Here is a 23,102-nt window from a genome sequence, read left to right on the forward strand (position 1 = left end):
GATGCAATTCACTTTTCCCAATTGCATTTATTGTTTTTCAACTCAAGTTACATTCCAGAAAGGGAGATAAGACAAATTGAAAGTTTCAATAAGCCAGTAATATAGCTATCCCATTCATCTGGTATATAAGGATCATCTTTTATTAATAAACCAAATTCATTAGTTTACAATAATGTAATCTGATTTTTTTATCCTAATAAAATCTTGGACATCTGAACTGAGAAAACTTACCAAGGTTGATACTTCTTGGATAAATGATTATACATTATTTGAAATTGCAGTATTTAATTGGCCTTTTTTCCTTTAGTGGACTCGTGCCTCTTCATAATGCATGTTCATATGGACATTATGAAGTCACAGAACTGCTATTAAAGGTAAGAGTAATTTTTAAAAAGTAAATATTACTTGCTTTTTTTCTAATTTGTCATAAGTTCTCACATGACTTGTGGACCAGAGTTTTAAGAAAATAAAATGTTTTTTAAAAATATTACTGTTGCCTTAACATTTTTTTAAATGTAAATTGGGTTTTTTTGGTAAATTTTTTGTACATTGTTTTTAAAAGCTGAAATTAAATAAAAATACTTACTGACATTTCAAGAGTCATAACTGAAATATACAGTGAAAAAGATATCTTCTGAGTTTTACTTCATCCAGCAAAATGATCACTGACCTAAAACTTTTTTTCTCAATTCAGCATGGAGCTTGTGTTAATGCTATGGATCTCTGGCAGTTTACTCCACTCCATGAGGCTGCTTCTAAGAATCGTGTGGAAGTCTGCTCTTTGTTACTTAGCCATGGTGCTGATCCTACGTTAGTCAATTGCCATGGCAAAAGTGCTGTAGATATGGCTCCAACTCCTGAGCTCCGAGAGAGATTGACTTGTATGTATTTATATCCCAGACTCAATATTGCTCGTTGTAAATTGGAAGATCTCATTTTTTTAGTTATTAAACTGGTGTCTTGTCCAACTTAAATGATACTTTTCCATTCTTTCACACTAGTTTATAATCCTTATTTCTGATCCTGTACTTTTCTTTTAAGGCTAATGAGGGTGAGTCAGTCAATAACCATTTATTCCATGCTTACTGTGTGCCAGGTACTGAAAATACAACAGTGTACAAACCAGAAAAAAATGCTCTGAGCTCACAGAGTTTATATTCTTGTACTATTGGTGATAGTATTTGATATCTAACATTATTGAGTACTCACTGTTTTCCAAGCACTGCAGGCTGACAAAGTTATTGCCCCAATTTAAATAAGGTCCTTTTATGATTTGGCAGAAATAATATTCTTAAATGCTGATACATATTACCTATATATACATATGCATGTTTTTTATGTAAACTTTTTGTTTAGTTTTAGATTTACAGAAAAGTTATAAAAATAGTAGAGTTCTCATATATTCCATAGCCAGTTTTCCTTCCTATTAACATCTTACATTATTAGTAAGATACACTTGCATAATTAATGAACCAATATTGATACATTATTAACTAAAGACCATACTCTACTCAGATTTCCTTAGTTTTTACCTTAAGTCCTTCTTCTGTTCCAGGATCTCATTCAGGATACCATATTATGTTTAGTTATCATATCAGATACTGAAATATATTTAATTCTACATGTGGGCATTGTCATTTTAAATTAAACTATGCATCACCTACGTAATAATATCTAACTGGTCCCCTGGTTGGTATTCTCTTTCAGGATTCTAAGAATCCGGTAACTGGACTTATGCCTGAGGAAAATCTTTAAATGATACTTAAGAAAAAGGCAGAGTCAAAATGATGCTAAACGTCATTTAAACTTAAGCAGATTAAAAAATAAATTAATAAATAAACAAACAAACTTAAGGAGATTTTAAAGTGGTTTATGTTAAACCAGGAAGAGTTGTAATTTTCATTTGTTCAAGTAGAAATTTAAACTTATTTTGATATTGGAACAGATGACATCAATTAGATTACAGGCCAGCACAAACCAGATTATAACTGTGCAGATATCTTAGCAATGAATCCTTGTAGAAATGCCTTTATTCTCCCTCCACTCATATGACCCTTGTCATATGTTATCTTGCATTATATAGGTCATTCTTCTATGTTTAAGTTCTGTCTTCCCAATGAAATTTAAATTCTTAGACTTTTTTTTTCTTTTAAAAAAATATCTTATTTATTTATTCATGAGAGACAGAGAGAGAGCGAGCAGCAGAGACACAGGCAGAGGGGGAAGCAGCTCCATGCAGGGAGCCTGACGTGGGATTTGATCCTGGGTCTCCAGGATCATGCCGTGGGCCGAAGGCGGCGCTAAACCGCTGACCCACCGGGGCTGCCCAACTTTTCATTTTATTACTGTCTTTTAGCCCAGCATGATGCTTTGTTACCTAATAAAAATGTACTGATGGTATTTGTGTTTGGGCCCATCTATCTACCTACCCTCAGCCCAGCACAGTGCGTTGTGCACTATGCACAGCAAGTTTATTGACTCAAAACTTTTTAAAAATCTTTTTCTAATTTCCTTCTTTTAGTTTATCCCCTGGGCTCAGCTTTATCCCCCATGTCACCTTTAACTTCTTTTTCCTTTTAAATATTTTGCCAATTATGAGTATTGTTAAGAGTTTTTATAGTGTATTTCACTAGACTATCTGGTTCCAGGGTACACATGATTTAATGGAAATTTGTATAGTTTTGTGAAAGAAGTTCCCTGATTATTTTTCAACCTCAGTATTTTTTATTTTATTAAATAAGATTCTATCAAGGAATTATTTGAAGAAAAGAATTTAACAAAGTTGGAACTTCTCTTAACTATGGTTTTCATCACCACTGCCTTAACTAGGCATTTCACAATGACACAATTCTTTTTAAGAAAATTATACAAAAACAAAGAACAATATTTTCATCATACCCATCATTACAGCATTTTCATTACACACTGTTTTTTCCTGCTCTTCTTTTTTTTAATGTGTTGTTTCCATGAAGTTAAATGAACAGGTATTTTGGATTCTGCACATACTAGAGGTAAAAATAATAAAAGTAGCTTTCATTCTTGTTTCAAAATGCATTTGTCTTAAAAGAGAAACTTTTTTTTTTTAAAGAGAAACTTTAAGGCATTTTATAAATATTAAGTTTTCAGAATAAGTTTGAGAAATTTGCAGTTTCACTGCCTTCTTTTTAGCTACTTAAGTACTTCCTTGTGGTTTTAAAAAACAAACCTTTAACCTTTGCATTTAGAGGGACCTTTATATTGTAGATAGATTTTTCCATTCTCTCTTTTTTTTAATATTGAGTATATATCAATAAAATATTTTAAATTTGAGAGTCAATTTGGGCAGAAATCTTTACTTTTTTTCTAAAGAGCAAAGATAAGGAATATTTTACGTCTTGTTATTTGAGAAAATATCATGTTGTTTAATTGTATTATTACATTCTAATTTCTTGATTTCCTTAGTACTGCCGTCTTATTCTTTATATTTTTCATAAATTTGCCCATTTAATTTTTTTGAGTCCCTTTCCTGAATTTAAAGGGGCAATTGAAAAATTAGAATTGCTTTTATCATTTAGATAATCATAGAACATTTGTCATTAGAGAAAAAGCCAGTATGATTTGAATTCAGTTTAAATTTCTCTAGACTGATGTCCAAAGCAAAACTATACTTTTTGTTTGAGATCAGTTCTCAATAGATTGCTTTCCTTTACAGTTGTCAGGATCCTGCTCCCTAATACAGCAGTTTGTAATTCTTCCTCTTGATTTATCCCTAATTTTATCATTAAAATGAAAATCTATAATTTTGTTATTTGAAAATACTGGTTTACTTTTACTTCATTTGACCCTGACTTTGAGTTTCTGAAGTTTCAAAGTCCTACACTTGAGGAATTTACCAATGATAAGGTACCATTAAACAAGAGGTTTTATAAAAATGGTTTTCTCCCAGAACATGCCATGACTTATTTTATAAGCATTCAGTATTCACACAACAAATTGAATACACACTGTGCTATATACCAAATAATATGCTAAGTGAGAGGACCACCATAGCAAATAAAGTTATGGGATATGTCCTGTGATATAAGGGTAATGCAAGTGCAGTGGACTTCATAAGAAGGAATCCTAGCCCAATAATGGGGAATATCAGGAAGACTTATCCAGAGTATCTAAACTGAGATTGAACAATAATAGTAGTTATTAAGGCACATCTGTGTCTGTGTGTGTCTTTCTCTGTCTTTTGAGGGACAGAGGGGAGTGAGATGGAGAACTTAGGAGAGGAGAGAGAGGAAAAGAAAACAGTTCGGTAGTAGGCAGGTGCAAAGGCCTATATGGGCCAAGGATTGCTACATCATCCATTATGTTACATATCATTTGTATCTTTTTAGAACAATTTTCAGTTTTTTGTTAGCAAGTGATCATATCAAAATACCAAAATTGTAAAATAGAAAATATGACCATAAGTTTTTAATTTAGAGTATTGGATTTTTATTTATACTGTTAATCACTCTTGAAAAAATCCCTTACTTGCTTATACAAATAATAAAATATTAATTGTTCTTTGAAAATTATCAAACTCTAGCACTTCCCCCATAGTTCAGTTCTTCCCTTCTCTGTGCTGAAGCTATTAATTCTTTGGTGAGTATTTTTCTAGGTGCCTTTTTTTGTATCATTTCTTATATTTAGTTGTGGTGGAAATAATAGTAACAATACAAAAAATTTGGATCAGCTTGTCTTTCCTACTTTAATTTTCATTTAATTATATATACTTTCATGATACTATGTACAGACCTATCATTCTTATTAAGAGCTTTAAACTATTCCAGTGTGTATATGTTTATAACTGGTTTCCATTGGTGGACATTTTTGGTTCCTTGTTTTAAAACTTATCTGGAGTGTCTTTATGAACTCTGAGAGTATAAAACAGTCTTATTTCAAAGCATTCATTTTTCAAAATTTTTAACTATACATCCTTTGCACATTTATCATCATATCATCTGTTGCTGCTTTGATAAAATAAGAGCAATGTGTAAAATTAATAATTTTCTGATGTATAATCATGCTAAAATGATTTTTACAGATTTTAAATCTTTTATGTCAACTATTCTTTCTTTAACAGATGAATTTAAAGGTCATTCTTTACTACAAGCAGCCAGAGAAGCAGACCTAGCCAAAGTTAAAAAAACACTCGCTTTGGAAATCATTAATTTCAAACAACCACAGTCTCATGAAACTGCGCTGGTAAGATTTTACTGTTAATCCATTTCTTAGGTCTGCAATAGTAGTGGAGGCACAAAGTGTCATTTTCATTTCAGAAACCTTACAGTAACTTTAGTGTCTGAAATTTCCATTTTAATGTTGGTTGCATTGACTTTTAAATTTGGTTCAGGAGGTAATTGCTTTCATGGGTGAGAGAATAGACATTTGCTCACCCTTGATTTGGGAATTATTTTTACCTGTGTTTTTACCCAACCATATTATAACAAATCTACTTTTGTGGCCAATTCTTTCATAAAATAAAAGATGTAATGTTCCCCTTAGAATCTTTTTTTTTCATGGTTGCTAGGTAAAGACTGTTTGTTTTCCATTAAAGATTAAAGTATTTTCAGTGGTACTTGCATCATCCTTTGGAGCAATTATCCAAAGAATTATTCATTATCCAAAGAGTTAGTACATTCATTATAGAAAAACAATGAGTATGAAATTTTTGCTCCAGACTGTACAAATTCTTTTTTAAACTATTCATGTTTTTTCTTTTAAGGCCCTTTCAGAAAGATTAGCTTATTTTCCTTGTCATTGACCACATTAAATTTCAGGTGTAGGGCTGGTAGAATTATTCCAAAATTCAGAATTTAAACATACATGATGCCTCTATCACAGACCTATAAATATGCTTCAGTTAACATTCCCACATATATTCAGCAGAAAAAAAGTCAAGCTGTGGTCAGTTCTTTCTGAAAACGACATTAAAAGAGTCATCAAACTTAAATGGGCCACTATATGCACACATAAATACATGGCTCTCAGACTAGAGTTCAGATACATTCAAGTTCTCCAGCATTATGCCAGGAGATACTCGAAGCAACAGAGTAAGCCTGGCCTGCTTTTTTGGAGTGTTCGTTGTATTTATTAGTAAGTAGTTCGTTACTCTTAACATTTTAATACAAACATTAATATAAAACAAAAAATACCAAAAATTGTATAAATGTAGGATAAAACATAAAATTTCTGAGAATACATCTTCCACTAAATTCCTTCAAGTTTATTACCTTCTTGCCTGTACCTGGGCATCTAGGCTTATATAGTGCTTAAAGTAGCTCTGGGGCAGAGTTTGAGAACTTTTGATTTATGTGGCTGACAACTTAACAAAGGATTGACTAATTCAGGTGTAGATATTTGTAGCTTTGGAGAGGCAGCATTCTGATACCTTTAAATAAGTATAGATTGGATAATTATATATTAGCCAAAGAAAAAGAAACAGTGTCTCTCTTAATGCTTAACAAAAATCATTTCACCTTAGTTTGAAGGATTATGTCTTGTACTTCCAGTGTATTTAGAAAGAATTTTATGATCTCTATAATGTAAAATATATCTTTAAGTATGTTTTGACAGAACAACGTTCTAACTAGTCATCAGATGCTATTTAATTCTGAAGTCTACTTGTCAACATAAGTTTATTAACTTAGCTGTGTTTACTTTACAGCACTGTGCTGTGGCCTCCCTGCATCCCAAACGAAAGCAAGTGACAGAACTATTACTTAGAAAAGGAGCAAATGTTAATGAAAAGAATAAAGAGTAAGTGTAATTGCAGAGGAAGCAGGTCTTAAAAGGGAAATGCAACAAAAGTTAGGAAATTTTCTTTTCTTCTCTCCATAGTTTCATGACTCCCCTGCATGTTGCAGCAGAAAGGGCTCACAATGACGTCATGGAAGTTCTACATAAGCATGGAGCAAAGGTAAGACACACCTGAAATAAAATGTCAGACTTGCAATTGAGTAGCTAGGTGCTCTTAAGGCTCTTACCATTCTCTCTGATTTTCCAAGAAAAATGAATTTTGTAAAGGACTGTTACCATGTATTTGAAGTCACCTCTTCTCTTTTAAAGCTGATTTAAGTCTTGTTACTAATAAAAATAATTACCTGTGTTTTATTGAACTTTACTATTGTTCTTCTGTAAAGCAGTGAAATGTAGCTATGGTCTTATCATTCAGAATACATTTAACTCTACCTTGTTTTATAATAATACTGGAACTGGTAGATTTTGATACTCAGCATCATTGATGGTTTATCAGAATAATTTATGTAAATGATAGAGTATTGCTACTTATTTTAAAGAACATTTTTGTTCCTTTAAACTGGTAATGTTAATTATTTTCTCAAATAACCTTGACACTAAAGAAATAAGAAATTTTGCAGTAACCATTTTTGTTGGCATTGTCTGAAATTATTAATTACTTGAGGGAGGAAGGAAGCAAACTGGTTGTTTTTCAGAGGTAACATGAAATTGGAAATTTTTAAATCCTTAAGACTGTATATTTTAAAGCAGAAGTCTCCAAAGTAGACAGACACTCTATGGAACATACAAGACAAGCCATTGGAGACAGGAAAAAATATTAGAATTTTAGTTTATTAAAATAGTAATTTCCTTATTCCTGAATAACAAAATTAATACCTGCTAATATTTAATAAACAGTTTGATGCTGGCTCCCTCCTTAGGTCCATGTGTCAGCCTGTCTGAGTCAGCTCGAGGTGTTTCCTGGGGAAGAATGGAAGTCTGAGTAGCAAGGGATTGACACTGACAAACTCGCTCATCTGTTCATTTTCAGCATGTTATCATGCATACTGCATTTTACACATGTCCATATGAGTGGATTTATGGATACTATCCTAAATGGTAGATCCTTCATAAGGAACATTGTTTTTAATCCAGGGAATGACAATCTCACAGCATAAAGAGGTTGTCTATTTCATAAATTAGTATTTTCAAGAATTGTTATACTTAGGCGTTGTGCTTTTTTTTTTTAAATGAAAATAAGAGGGTCCAAAATTTGTCATCATCTGTGATAACAAATGACTTATGTGTAGGTACTTTTTACATGTATGTAGGTATTTTTTAAAAAAAGAAACATAAACCCTTAATGGCAAATATTACATATTTTAAAGTAAATGAGAAAGTGACTGCATTTTTTTTTAAAGACATTTATTTATTCATGACAGTCACAGAGAGAGGCAGAGACTTAGGTAGAGAGAGGAGCAGGCTCCCTGCAGGGACCCTGATGCAGGACTCAATCTCAGGATCCCGGGATCATGACCTGAGCCAAAGGCAGATGTTCAATCACTGAGCCATCCAGGTGCCCCATCATTGTGATTTAGTAGGCATCACTAACAATGTACTTTTTCCACTGGTTCTACATGTCTCTGTCACATGTTTTGAGCTAATGTGGTCAATGGGACAAGCTATTGAAAATGAACTTAGAATTAGACCTTCAAATCTACATTACTGTTTTTATGTTTTTTTTTAAGGTTTTTTTTTAAGCGAGCCAAAAGACATTTTGTAAATTAGTAAATAGGATATTTTTAAATATTTAACTGTTTCATCTCTTTCCCAGCCTTTGTAATTCTCTTTTTGTGTAAGTTTTACACATATCCATTATGTATTAGTATAGCACTATTTGTTACAATTTACAAATGAACACAAATATTTATTGAAAGGGTTCTCAAAACATTTCTTCACTCATAAGGTTCACAATCCCAAAATTTGGATATCCTTGCTTTAAAAAGGACCATTGCTGTTTTTTTTTTTTTTTTTTAAGATTTTATTTATTTACTCATGAGAGACACAGAGAGGCAGAGACACAGGCAGAGGGAGAAGCAGGCTCCATGCAGGGAGCCCAATGTGGGACTCGATCCCGGGACTCCAGAATCATGCTCTGGACCAAAGGCAGATGCTTAATGACCAAGCCACCCAGGCATCCCCCATTGCTGTTTTTATATAAAAAGTCAGGATGAACTGGAACAAAAGGAAATAGTTCTATAGATTTATTACCTATTTTGAGAGTATGACTAGTGCATTATTATATAAACAATGTCTTGTTACTCTGTCAAGCAGAAAATACTAAGCTAAGTGGGCTCTCTGCTATACTTAAGAGAATTGCATGTTTATCACTGACCTATTTTTAAAAATAGCTATGGCATTTATAACGTTCTTGAAAAACCATGAACAGTGCCCTTCATTTTTGGAAAATATCTATTGGTTGTCTCCCATGAGTCATTTTATTTCGTGAAGTTTCAATGAAAAATAACATTATTTAATAGCTATCCAGTCAGCATTACTCAAGGTATATGGTTCTCAATCTTTTTCTGCTCTTTATGTTCACATTACGTTTTCATCAATAACATCTCAATCCATCAGTGGAGCACATATAATTTTAAACACCCTGTCAGTAATAGAGAATGACTTTTAGACTAGTTTGCCCTCTCTAGTCCTTCCACTGTAGTTGACCTAAACCGGGAACTTCTATTAAGCACTTTAAAATAGAGGGAAAAAAAAACATATTTAATCAGGGTTATGAACGAATAAATACCAATTGCCATCCTTACTCCCTGGTTCCAAAACAGGCTGCTGTCCCTTAGGGTTGGTGTATATGGTGGCTACTGTCATAGTAAAAACTCACTGTAAAAACTCAGCTTAGCTGCTGTTGGGCCCTACGGTTTGCTTGCTTAGTCTGAAGAACTCATGGTTTCAATTTGATTTTTGGACAACTTAGCTTTCCATTTGATTCTAAAAGCACCTTCTGAACAAGGTACTTGAATTAAGACTCAGCTCTCTTACACTATTTCCTCCATCCTGCCTCCTTCCCTACCTCATGTCAAGTTCCCAAGCTAAGGCTAATATATCAGAAAAGGCAGAGAATTTGATAGGGAGATCTAATATCACAAATCTGTCTTAGATAGAACTTAATATTTATGTAAGTCAAAACATTCTTTTGCTTAAAGCTTGATGATAAATAGAAAGTTCAGGTTTGGTATGCGTGTTAAAATAAACATATTATAACGTAGACAGACATACTTTGCACTTTATAGTCCTCTACTTTCTAGTTTTATGAACTTGAATTTCATTTCCTGGAACCTTAATTGACTCATCAGTGATATTTGTGTATTAATACCTCCTCTGTAAGTATTTGTGTGTGTAAAAATTAAATGAGCTTATGTATATATAAGTATATAGTATAGTACCTGGCATACAAGCAATACTTTAAGCATACTTGTAAATATGAGCATTGTATTTTTTCCATATTTGTCTTTGTAAACATATATTGCATGTTTCCCTTAATTGTCTAAATTTTTATATAAAAATTATATATCACTTTCTTTATAATTTGTTTTGATCCACTAACTCAACAAATACTGAGATACAAAATGATTAAGACTGTAGGCTAGATACTATGGAAAATACCAGTTTGAAAGTTTATGCAACTACCAAACTTGAGCTAATCCTGAATCCAGTTGAGTGGTATTAGCAATGAAAAAGGAAGAAAAAGATGAAACCCACTTAAGAGGTGGACTGTTAGAAATTAATCAGGGATTGGAATGGACTTAGAAACTGGTGGTACCATACAGGGAAGTGAGAAAGCTAGAGAGAAATACTGGTTTCCTATGCCTTGATAATTTGGTACTTAGAGTTGATATGATATAGGAACATGTAGATAAAACTAGCAGTTGAAAATACACCAGTAGAGTATGAAAGACGGTCTAGGATTAGAAAGATCTTTTGGAAAGCCATTGACATAGTGATCATGTGTTGCAAGGTCCTGGTAGAAAAAATATGGAGAGTTAAGGAAGGGACCTTTGCAGATTACCATGTTTCAAGAGAGCTGCGGGAAGAGAAAATTGACAGGTCTTTCAGTGTCTGTTGAGTGCAGTAGGAGTATGAAGAAGGAACAGGTGTTCAGTGCTGCAGGGAGAAATCAAGGTGTAGGCAATGCCATTTAATTGGGCAATTTTTATACAAAGGTTTTGGCAGCTTTTGAAGGTGGTGTTCCAAAGATACAGAGGTAGAGAATTGTATTTGTTAGGGTTTTGACAATAAGCACACTCAAAGTGGGTAATTTGAGGAAAGCTTAATAAAGCAATTATATACAAAGGTGGGCAGGGTTTAAGAATATGAGCAAAGGATAGCAGCAAGTGGGGAGATGTTATCAACTCTGGGCAAGGGGCAAGGAAGGGGAGAGGTCCCCGGAAGCCGAGAAGGTAGCTATTTGGGGAAGGCCCCCTTTTAACCCTGTAGCCTCCGCAAAAGTTTTTCTAACCCCTCCTCCTCATCTTCCTGCTTCCCACCGGTCTCCTGCTATTGCCTCTCATTGGCCAAATGTAGTAAGAACTTAAAGACCAAAAGAGCTCATTGATATGATCCATACAAGTGAGTTTTCCAGGACACAGAGCAAGTAGAGGGATAGATGTGGATCTGGAGAGGCAAGCAGGCAATGTTCAGAAAAAGGATAAAAAAATGAATGTCTAGTAAAGAAAGGAGGGTTATAAGAAAATGGGGGTATTAGACACCTCATTTGAAAAAAATCTACTTTTAGGAGGGGCCATGATGAGATGAACACTGGGTGTTATACTATATGTTGGCAGATTGAATTTAAATAAAATATTTTTAAAAAGAAAAATCTACTTTTATAGTGGAGTAAATTTCCATTTCTAAAAAGTTAAGTGTCTCTTATCAACTCCCAGCTTTGCAAGATTACATAAAACCTAAATGGGAGAGAAATGAAGATTTTATCTTTCTTGTGGCAGGTTTTTGCTTTATTATTGTTAGCTACCCTGGCATTCTATTGCTACTGATTTGTCTACTATCATTATTAAGTAGAACTTAATTCCAGCTGCATATGATATTATTAATACCTAAGAATGAAAGGTTTCATTCAGAAGTGGGTTTTTATTCCATATATAAAAGAGCTGATATTTTGTCATTACTCGAGCATCTGTTAAATGTGTGGAGCATGGAGAAATTTCTTTTGATTGTTCATTTGTCTTAATTTGACAGATTTATTTATATTGTTTGTAAGAAGAAATTGTGTCAATAGTAATTGGCATTCAACAGGCTTATTTCTCACATTGAGAAGTGATGAAGAGTCTTTGCTCACTTTGGGAAAATGTGTTAGCTCGTTCTTAGGATTTGATTAATGCTTTTCTAGAGGTGGATTGATAAGCAGTTTCTATTAGCCCTAAGATGTTAAATAAAATGCATTCAAAGCTATAAAGTACCTCTTATAGTTCAAATATCTGCAGTTTGAGCCTATAGGTGTAAAGAGCAAAAGGGCCAGGGTCTGAGAGACATTACAGTTATCAGAAACAGATCATTTGAATCTAGATTAAGCATACATGGAAATCTGTATTATATAAATGTTCGCTTGTTCCTTCTCGGAGATAACCCATATTGTTATCCCATAGAAATAATCTACAGAAATTGTACCTGACAGTCACAAAAGACTAGAACAAGGAATTTGGAAACTGTTGGATACCTTGACTGCATTTTCTGTCTCTCTTTCTGCAATTGGTTGGGTTTCTTTTCTTTGTTGGTCTTTGTTCATCTATTTCATTCTTCTTTTTATAAACTGTATTTTTCTGTTTTACTTCTTTATGCCCTAAATATGGGCTTTGCAGCCCCTCCTTTATGTGTCTTTGGCTTAGAAATATACCACCGATAGCTACTGTCTCTCCCAAGTCTCAAGGATGAGAAGGGGAGAATCCAAATGAGGCTGCGGTTCATGCACATAGCCATTGGATTGGCTCCTGCTAGTCTAATCAGCTATGCTCAGAGAGTTGTTTCTCAGACAGTTAGGGCATGTGAGAAGGTGAGTACCCTTTTAATAAAACAAAATAAATAGATGCCATTATAATACACCTCTTTTCAGAGAACTTGATTCTTTTAAAATTCCACGTGAATCGTGAAGCTTTGCAAATAGTGATACACTCAAGTTCCCCTAGTAAATAATCTAGTTTTATGTCTTTCAAATTATATTAAAATTTAACTTTTTGGACAAATTCTATACTCTTGTAGTGGGTTCACAACATATTAAAGGATTAATAAAAACCTTTTAAAGTGGAGTACCTGGGTGGCTCAATTGGTGAAACATCCAACTCTTGGTTTTGGCTCCTGTCATGATGGATAACAATGCTCTATAAATATCAGTAAAAACTTTAAGAGCAAAAAAAAAAAAAAAACTTCAAGATCAAATTAAATTACACTCTTACCACAGAGTAAGTAAGTCCATTATTTTCAATATTAAACAATTTTGTCCACACTATTTAACTTTTTTTTCCTTCAAATCTCTAGGGAAAGAAGAATGCATTTTTTATTTTTGGCTAGAGAGTATTTTAGTAGTTGGGGCACCTGGATGGTTTAGTCAGTTAAACATCTGATTCTTGACTTAGGCACGGGTCATGATCTCAGGGTCATGGGATGAGCTCTGTGCTCAGAGGGGAGTCTGCTTGGGATTATCTTTCTCTCTCTCCCCCTCTCCCACAAACACGTATGTGTGCACATTCTCTTTCTCTCAGATCTTCTTTAAAAAAGAATATTTTAATAGTGTTGGGTTTGCTTGGTCTACACACTAGTATGATGAAAACAGATCCTTTATCACCAGAATTTACCAATTTATTTTCATGAACCATTTAGTTACCATCCGTTTTGAACACCCACTTATACAGGCATGATACTTGTTACTAAAGGGTATATATGAAGTTTGAATTTGATCAAGAGTCTTCTCTTTTAAGGGACTTAAAATCTAGTAATAATTGTCTTATCCAACACGGTCAATTTGAATAGCTACTGTATAAATTGGAAAGTGATGTATATAAGGGTAGTACGGGTAGACTGCTATTCAGAGAATAGTTACTTCCACTGGTGGTAACAGGCTAGGGGAAAGATTAGAGAAATTTCATGAAGGAAGTAAGATTTCAGCTAGGAATGTTCAGGATTAGATATATAGAAATTGGCAAAATACAAATCATATTTTAAATAATGACTCAATCAGGATGATAAAGGAGTTAGAAGTTATGATTAGTGAGTCCAGTAGTTACTGAAAAGGAGAATATAATGAAAATCTTGAGAAGATATTTTGGAGCAAAGTCTTGGTAGTTTCAATTGGAGAGTTTTGATTTTGTTCTCATAATACTTGGAGAGCCATTGGAAATTTTTGAATAGGCACGCAGCATGCACAGAATCTTGCTCCAGAAAGATAAATACTTCCTAGAAAACTACTGTCTTCTAGAAAGTCAGTTACAGAAATGTAGATTCAAGGTATGTGCATAATATCTGGCATAATGATTTAGCAGTACTCAACAAAATTAGCTTTTTAAGATAGATCATATTTCTTACCTTTTAAAAGCTAAGAGGGTTTTAACATGCCTGCCACCTGTTCCCTGGGTTATAGACTGTCCACCAGGACATAGACCTATTTTAGATTCCTATCTTTTATTCCTTTCTTGTAGATTTATTAATGCCTATCATTTATTTATTTATTTACTCACTCTTCATTTCACTTGCAAAGTGTCCTGATTTGGGAGGAAATTACATTGTCATTCTAGCTAAAGGAATACAAAGACTGTTTTCAGCTCTGAGGTTACTTGAAATCCAGTTTAGATTGAAATATACCCATATATTCAACAGCTAAAATAGAATTATGAGTTAACAGTAGATGGTTAATTACAGAAATGTCACAGAACTGTTGTGAGTGATATGGACAATGCTAGCTTTAAGTTTAGGAGAGAGATAAACTCAGTCTCAAGGTTAACACTTTGAGACTAGGCTATTCACACTGATTCCAATATTGAGAGACGCCCTCACCGATTTCCCTATAGTCTGCTCGCTAGTTTCCAAGATTGTTTTGGCATGTTTAAATCATACTTTTATATCCTATATATTTCAGGCCAAACGCCATTGTAGCTTTATATCATTTAGCTAATTACCCTCTGTAGGAAAGCCATTAATTTCTACTCAAACAAATAGAAAAGCATGCATACCTCAGGTGTTTAATCTCTAGATAGAAGGGGAAAAAGGGGAATATGTTTTATCTCTAAAACTACCAGATAATGTTTTTCTTCTGACACCTTCTGAATATTTATCTCAAGCTAGTCCTGGTCCTGTCCACACATTACCACACATTATATGTAGCATTTTTCTTATTTGAGGCAGTTTTTGTACTTTGGTGAAAATTATCTCCTTAGCACTGAATGGTAAGAGTCTTTGATGACACCCTCTATCATAGCCTTATGGTAGAGATAGGGATGGAGGGGAATAGAGGACCAGATCTAAAGAAGACTTGATCAGAAAATTGATGTAACACTCCCTATTTTCTTCCAGAAGTGTGTATGTTGGTGATTGCAGATTATATATAATTACATGTAATTAATTATATATATATATATAAAGAATTGTATCTCCTTAAAATATGAATAATAAATTAATGATTTAATCTGTCAAACACATTTTTTAGGTTAAAAACACAAAACTTATGGAGAGCAATACATACATATATGCATATAGTTATTTAATTTGAAAATTCTTAGAAAAATCCTTGTGAGTGGCAGTCTCATTTGGTTATCTGAGCTTAAGTCAGCATTTGAGTGCTTAATTATATGTATAATACTAGACTGTATTTTTTGGTTTATTTCTTTTCTTAGAAGCTTGATTCTTATCTAATAAGATTTTAAATGTTGTTAAGCCTGTTTTTTTGACTGAGTGAAGAACTTTCAATGTGTGAGTCAAAATTGTCAAAGCCAAGAGGACAAAAAAACCAATGTTGTCATGACTTTCAGGTTGTCATGGACTTTGGTTGGCCCTTTTATTCAGTGCTTTCAATTACAGATTTGTGAATAACATGCCCATATCATTTAATCTCCTATATTTCTCCATCAATAGAGTAAATTACTATCAGTTCCCATTTCTATAACTTATAGTATGGTGTTAGAGTAATAAATCCAAACCTATGGGAACCATTAAACAATTAGAGTTCCCTATGACTCTCTGGGATCATAATGAAATATAATCACACTAGCTCCAAAATATCTTTTTCACTGTGAAACTGAATTAGAGCAGCAATGCAAATCCTGCCAGATAACCCATTTTAAAAATCGGGATATGGGGATTGACCTATAGTCCTATAAAACAGTTATTTCTGCCCTCTAAAAACAAATTTATCACATACCTTGGAAGGCACATACACTTTGGCTTCCTTGCCTTGAACCACTTCAGAATATATATGTGGAGGGAAAAGAAAGTAGATTGACCACTTTGTAGGGAGCCCTGATTATATTCCATGGCTGGCTGGTAAAAAAATAAATAAATAAATAAACCAAGGCAGAACATTAGCATGTTGATAAAGTTAATTATAAGAGGAAGTTAGGAAAAGAAAAAAGAAAAAAAAAAGAGGAAGTTAAGGGATCTTAATTTTTGTTTTCAATTTTGAATCAATTTAACGATCAGTAATAACTCTGACAGCCAATTTCTCATCAATCATTTTTCCTTTTCTTTGCTTCAGAACAGGGATCAGCAAACATGTTCTTAAAATTCTAGATAGTAAATATTTTTGGTGTTGTAGGTACTTCTATAACCATTTTAAATGCAATCATTTAAAAATATAAAAATCATTCTTTGCTTGCAAGCAGTACAAAATAGTCAGCTGATTGGAATTGACCCATGGATCACAGCTTGCCAACATCCTCTACAGAACTCTATTTTGTTCAGATTTGGGAGCTTCACAGAAGGCTGATCTCAAACAGTTGTGGTAATCTTATTCTCCTTGCTAGTGACTGGTACAGGCGTGGGCTTGGGAGGCATTTCTGGCCCTAGCCATATTAATCTGCTGGGAAAGGTTTCTTTTTTCCAATAGATGTATAAAACATCCTTTTTGGCTTTGGCTGAGATTATACGGAGCTGATAGCATAGAGCTGCCACATAGAAAGACAAGCCTGGAGTCCTGAGATTAGGGAATCTGAGAAATTTGACATTTGGGTCTAGTGAGGAATAATCCTTCCTCACAAAAACCCTTGTCTAATGTCTGTTTAATATTTTCCCTGGCATCCATTGTTGTTCATTCTCTGAGTTATACAAAGTATCACCAAATTGTTCTAGTTTTGTTGTTCTCTTTGTTTCCATGGAATGAGTCCTTCTGATGATATGTTGATAATTCTCTACAACTAATCACAGCGCTTCAGCTTTGTTGTCTGATAAAGAACTCCATAGATATTCTTTTGTTGCTATGATAACTCTTTAGAGTTTGAGTGGAAAATTCCTAATAAAAAATATATGCATTTTTCTAAAGCAAAGAATTTTAAATTAACGCCAGTCTGTGTTGTACTTTAAGAAAGTTTGGTTTTCTGAAATACTAGAATACAGTACCACCTATGGGAATGAGTAAATGCCTTATATACATAAACAGGGATGAGGACATAAAGTTTCAGTATATGATCAAGGTTTTAACTTTCTAGCATTATCAATTGGTCCTCATCAACTGGTTGGATTTTTTTTTCAGCTAAACATAAAAAATTTATAAATTAACAATAACTGTGATTTATACATTATTCTATTTTTTTCACTTATTCACATAAGCTATTCACATAGCTCCAAGCTGTGTCCTTAAACTTTGTATTTCTGGGGGTGAGGACGACAGAGGGGAAGAGTTATATTTAAGATTAAGTCATAATTTTGTATTTAAATAGATTGCAATTTGCATATAACATCTAGCACAGAGCCTAACATTAGTAAGGGCTTAATAAATGTTAGCTGCATCCCTTCCTTATGAGACTTTTTAGGAGATAAACAACTTAGTTCTAATTTCAACAAGGGTGTAGGGAGTGTGAAACAGAGAATAATAGCTCAGTAGAGAAATGAGAATGTGTCAGTGGAGCTGCGTTCAGGACCATCCCTCCAAAACTGAGAAGGGGAGAGGAACAAGAAAAGTGAATGTAAATAATAGTGAGTGGTGATTTTTGCCCAGATTTGCTCCAAGAATGTATGCCCCAGAGTGAGTTAGAGACAGAAGGGAAGCTGCTGTTTTCTGTATTGCTCTGTATCACTATGCATATGTATAAGGCAGTCTCTCCTTACACAGTGTGTTTTTAAGTGTTTAAAGATATTGTATGACTTTGGTATTCAGTTGATCTGCTCACACATTGAAGGTAAAACTGGTGAGTGTTGAATTTACTAAGAAACCTTAGGTCTCTGTACCATTACATTGCTAGAATAATGTTGACCAAAGGCAAACTTTACCTTTTGCAATGACTTTAGAAACTAACACCTTCATAAAATGGGGTTCCAGTGTAATCTAATAAAGCTGGAGCATAGTAAGCCTATCGAATTGTGATTTTTTTTTTCGAATTATGATTTTAAAATATAGTAGAAATGGGGCACCTGGGTGGCTCAGATGGTTGAGCGTCTGCCTTTGACTTAGGCCATGATCCCAGGGTCCTGGGATGGAGCCACATGTCAGGCTCCCTGCTCATTGGGGAGCCTGCTTCTCTCTTTCTTTCTGCCCTTCCTTGCTTATGCTCTCTCTCTCTCTCTCAAATAAATAAATAAAATCTTTTTAAAAAATATATAGTAGGAAGTATAAAAGTAAATTACAGATGGTCTTAATTGACAGCATTGAGGGGTCACTAGTTTGAGCTGAAAAAGAACTTGGTAATATCTGTATTTTGAAGTAGTAATTCTCAAACCATGTTCCCATGATTTAAGAAGCTGTACTGAGGATTTCTGTCACTACAATTAAATAATTTAGTAAGTTCCTTATCAGATTTACAGAGAACTGTTAATGATCAGAATTTCCCAATTTTAAGTTTTTCTCTTACAGTGAGGTAACAAAGGAATGTTCATAGAAAAAGTAAAGAAGTTTAGTTTGGTAGCTTATGTTTTCCATCAATACATGCTAATAATGGCTGTGCTTTTATGTTGCCTGTGTAAACAGTCACTTTTCTGGTGGCAAATGAGATCTAATTAAATATGTCAGTATTTCATGGCAAATTTTGTTAAACACCATTAAGAATTTAGATAAACTCTTGCCTGAACAAGTGTGACAGCCTTACTTAAAATGATGAAAGACTGAAGACATGGAGATCAGTCATCTTAAATCTTTTCTGTCCTTAATTTTGTATTTGGTGGGTATATGCAAATGCTTAGAATAATCTGCTAGCATATATTTGAGAATTTACTCCCTTAAGAGGAGCTTTCTAGAAGACCCAGAAGATCTATATAATGCAATCCATACTCTCAATAGCCATAACAAAACCTAGCCTAGTGTTAATAGTATTAACTTTACATGGGTATTCAGAAAGGCAGTAATCATCAAGCCTTCAGGTAATCAAGACTTCTTAAGAAAGATGAAAGTTGCACTGAATTACATAATCCAGAAAGATGAAGGGTTTCTTTGAAAGAAGCAGTATGTACAATGAACATGGGCTTTGGTCTGTTTGGAATAAAAGGTATTTACTGGGGCATCCTGGAAAACAGGTTTGATTAAATTATGAAGCTGATCCCAAAGTTGAATGTTATCTTAAACAGTCTTCAAACCAGCTAAATTATTCTTCCTTGATAAGTGTTCAAAGTTTTAAAATGGAACATTTGAATCTTTATTTTTGGGTGATTAAATGTATTTGTAATTCAGTGAGGGCATTCTATTAAAATTATTTACTAAAATTAGAAAAGAAATGTGGGGCACCTGGATGACTCAGTGGGTTAAGGCTCAGGTCATGATCCCAGGGTTCGGGGATCGAGCCCCACATCAGACTGCCTGCTCAGTGGGAATCCTGCTTCTCCCTCTTTCTCTGCCTGCTTCTCTCTCTGCCTGCTGCTCCTCTGCTTGTTTCTCTCTCTCTCTCTCTCTCTCTCTCTCTCTCTCTCTCTCTCTCTATCTCTGTCAAATAGATAAATAAAAATCTTTTTTAAAATGTAATTAGCTATTTTGATTGTCTTTGCTTACATATTCTGTTGTCTTTATTTTATGGGAGCAAGTTTGGTAAAACCCATTCATCCAAAAGAATTTCATGTGTATCTTAGATGTGGCAGGCAGTGAATGTCAGAGTCCCAGCCCTAGAGACCTTACATTCTAGTTGTTGAGTGTAGTGGCAGGAAGTGGAAGACAGACAGGAAGACAGTCATTCCGAGAGGGGATGAATATATTGTAATTTTCAGTAAAGGGGTCAGAAAAGGATAAGTAAGAAACTGATATTTTTTCAGAAGCAGTAAACAAAAGTTAATAGTAAATAGTCTGTGGCATTTTTCAAAACACCTTGACAATTTATTTTTCTCATAAGAATGTATTTGCTAGGGTGTAAAATGGAATGAGTAGATACTCAATTGTGTGCCCACCCAACGATTTTTCAGATGAATGCACTGGACACCCTTGGTCAGACTGCTTTGCATAGAGCCGCGCTAGCAGGTCACCTGCAGACCTGCCGCCTCCTGCTGAGTTACGGCTCTGATCCTTCTATCATCTCCTTACAAGGCTTTACAGCAGCACAGATGGGAAACGAGGCCGTGCAGCAGATTCTAAGTGGTGAGTTAAAATAAATAAACAGTACATTCTGTGCTTCCTGTTTCATGTCCACTGATAGAAACAGACAAATTTTGCACTACTCATTTTAAGGAGCTCTTTGGAACGCTTTCTTTGCCTGAATATTTTTCATAACTTTCCTTGTTTGCAGTTTAGCCCAAGGCGCCCCCCCCCCCCCCCCCCCCCCCCGCCATCAACCTTTTTGATGGAGTGTGAGGTAGGTGTCATGAGAAGGAAGCATACTCTTTTTTTTTTTTTAGTTTTAAATTGAAAACCAGACTCATGAGTGTTATGATCAAAGGAGACTTAAAGCTCATATAAACTGTGGAATTATGGCAGCTCTAAAACCTATCAAATAGAGAAAACTAGAAATCATTCATCTGGTAATGGTCTTCAATTAATTGTTCTTACGTATGTGATAATCTGACCTGCTTTTTTATAATTCCTAACTTCATTACACCATTATGAGATTATCTGGTTTTTTTCTAGCTTAAATATAATTATAAAATCTTGCTGAATATCAGTGCCTACCTAATACAGTATTAGATATTTTAACTATTTAATTGATTGAGGGAGGTCAAACACAGAACTGACATGAAAGTATATTAGTTTCCCAAGCCCCCAAATTAGAGGAAATAACACAGTCTTGCTATTAAAAAATTGTGAGCTAGATACCAAATTATTGGTATAATTGACTCTTGTTTCCCATCCCTTTCATTCTGTCTGTGGGTTATATCTGCTCTAGGACATAACAAACTAGAAGAGTAAAATGGAGAAGGAAGCCTTAGAGACTAGGAATCTGAAGTCCTAGTTACTTTCTTCTGCCTATAACCCGGATTTCTTTACTCCATCAGATACAGTGCCCTCCCCCCACTTGTCATAATGAATATTTTATAACATCCCCTTTCCTTATCCAGAAATGAAATTTACAGATACTGTGGCCTAACTGTATATTTACCTTCTAAAAACTCTATATTAAATTCCTTAACTAAAATATAGAGGGAAAGTGAGAGTAAGTTGCAGTAAAATAATTTGTAATTATTGTAACAGTAATAGCTTGGACAAAACTACTCTAGAAGACAAAAGTATACCCCACAAATTTTGAAGGGTTCCCCAAAATATAGCACAGTTGAGGATTACACCTCTATTCTGAAATAGGGAGCTTTCCAGGCTTGTGAGCTCACATATGTTGTTAGGTCTGAATCAGAGATAACCAGCCTCAAAAGTGTATCTGTACCATATTTTAAAAGCTATTACTTATGATTTACTTTCCTCATGCTAGTTCATTCATAGATAGTATCATTCTACTTCACTCTTAGATGGTGATCTTGAGACGATTGAAGTAAGCCCTGTGTAGGACACCTTTACTATCAAAACTAAAAAGATCTAAAGGAATGAAATTTCCTATTATAGGATTGCAAGCTTGAACTATGAAAAACATGACTTCATTTAACTTCTGTTTCTACAGAGCAATAGGACATTTACTTAAAGAAGATTATCATGCTTTGACTAGGAATTCTTTCTGCCTTCTCAGTAAATTCTAATATAATTTCTAAAAGTTGTGACTTTTGTTAAAGCATTCTAAATTTTTTTCTTCCACTTTTTGCCAAGAACCATTTAGTACTGAATTTTAAGTTAGATTTTATAAGTTATAACCATAGATCAGGCAAACAGACAGCTATCACATTAAAATTTCTAATAAAATTATGCAGAATTTTAGAGATAATTGACAAAATGGAAAAGATGGAATAAATTAAGCAGATTAGATCCATTAATGCTATTTAAATGTCTTCTAATGCAATGCAATTAGACTATATGACTTCTGATAAAAGATAAATACTGAATCACAAATGAAATATTTTATTCAATTATTTTGATAATTCTTCATAAAAGTTTGTTTGGAAGATAAAACATATATAGGTAATTAAATGCGTAACATACAGGACTCCTGGGTGGCTCAGCGGTTGAGCGTCTGCCTTCGGCTCAGGTCATGATTCCGGGTCCGGGGATCGAGTCCTGCATCGGGCTCCTACAAGGAGCCTGCTTCTCTCTCTGCCTGTGTCTCTGCCTTTCTCTGTGTCTCTCATTAATATATAAATAAAATCTTAAAAATAAATAAATGAATGTGTAACATTGGACATGCCAGAACTTTTTGGTTTAATTCTTAATATTCTTTATTGATCTGGAAAAATAATACAGATAGTAGAATTATATAGTAAAATCTTGCCCTTAGAAAGGTTTTGGAAATAGGAACTGTTTTTTGTTTGAAAAAGGATTTAGGGCAGCCCGGGTGGCTCAGCGGTTTAGCGCCACCTTCAGCCCAGGGCGTGATCCTGGAGACCCGGGATCAGTCCCACGTCAGGCTCCCTGTATGGAGCCTGCTTCTCCCTCTGCCTGTATCTGTGCCTATCTCTCTCTCTCTCTCTCTCTCTGTCTTTCATGAATAAATAAATAAAATCTTAAAAAAAAAGAAAAAGGATATAATTTTTTAAACAAAGATTTCTGTGAGAAATTTGTGTAGTCTGTGGACTATGTGCTAGCTGAACTTTTTGATTATACCTACATTTACAAATCA

The 23,102-nt window shown here is 34.1% G+C and overlaps 1 protein-coding gene across 1 annotated transcript in view; it reads left to right on the top strand.

Moving 5' to 3' along the window:
* Nucleotides 1-23,102, top strand: part of TNKS (tankyrase) — a 204,394-nt gene that overhangs the window by 131,823 nt on the left and 49,469 nt on the right. Inside the window, exons 7-12 of the mRNA XM_077848997.1 lie at nt 308-374; nt 695-881; nt 5,096-5,217; nt 6,680-6,771; nt 6,853-6,931; nt 20,359-20,530. Coding sequence (XP_077705123.1) covers nt 308-374; nt 695-881; nt 5,096-5,217; nt 6,680-6,771; nt 6,853-6,931; nt 20,359-20,530 — 719 coding nt within the window. The remainder of the gene's footprint in view (nt 1-307; nt 375-694; nt 882-5,095; nt 5,218-6,679; nt 6,772-6,852; nt 6,932-20,358; nt 20,531-23,102) is intronic.

The sequence above is a fragment of the Canis aureus genome, chromosome 15, assembly GCF_053574225.1.
Source record: "Canis aureus isolate CA01 chromosome 15, VMU_Caureus_v.1.0, whole genome shotgun sequence".
NCBI classification, from domain to species: Eukaryota; Metazoa; Chordata; class Mammalia; order Carnivora; family Canidae; genus Canis; species Canis aureus.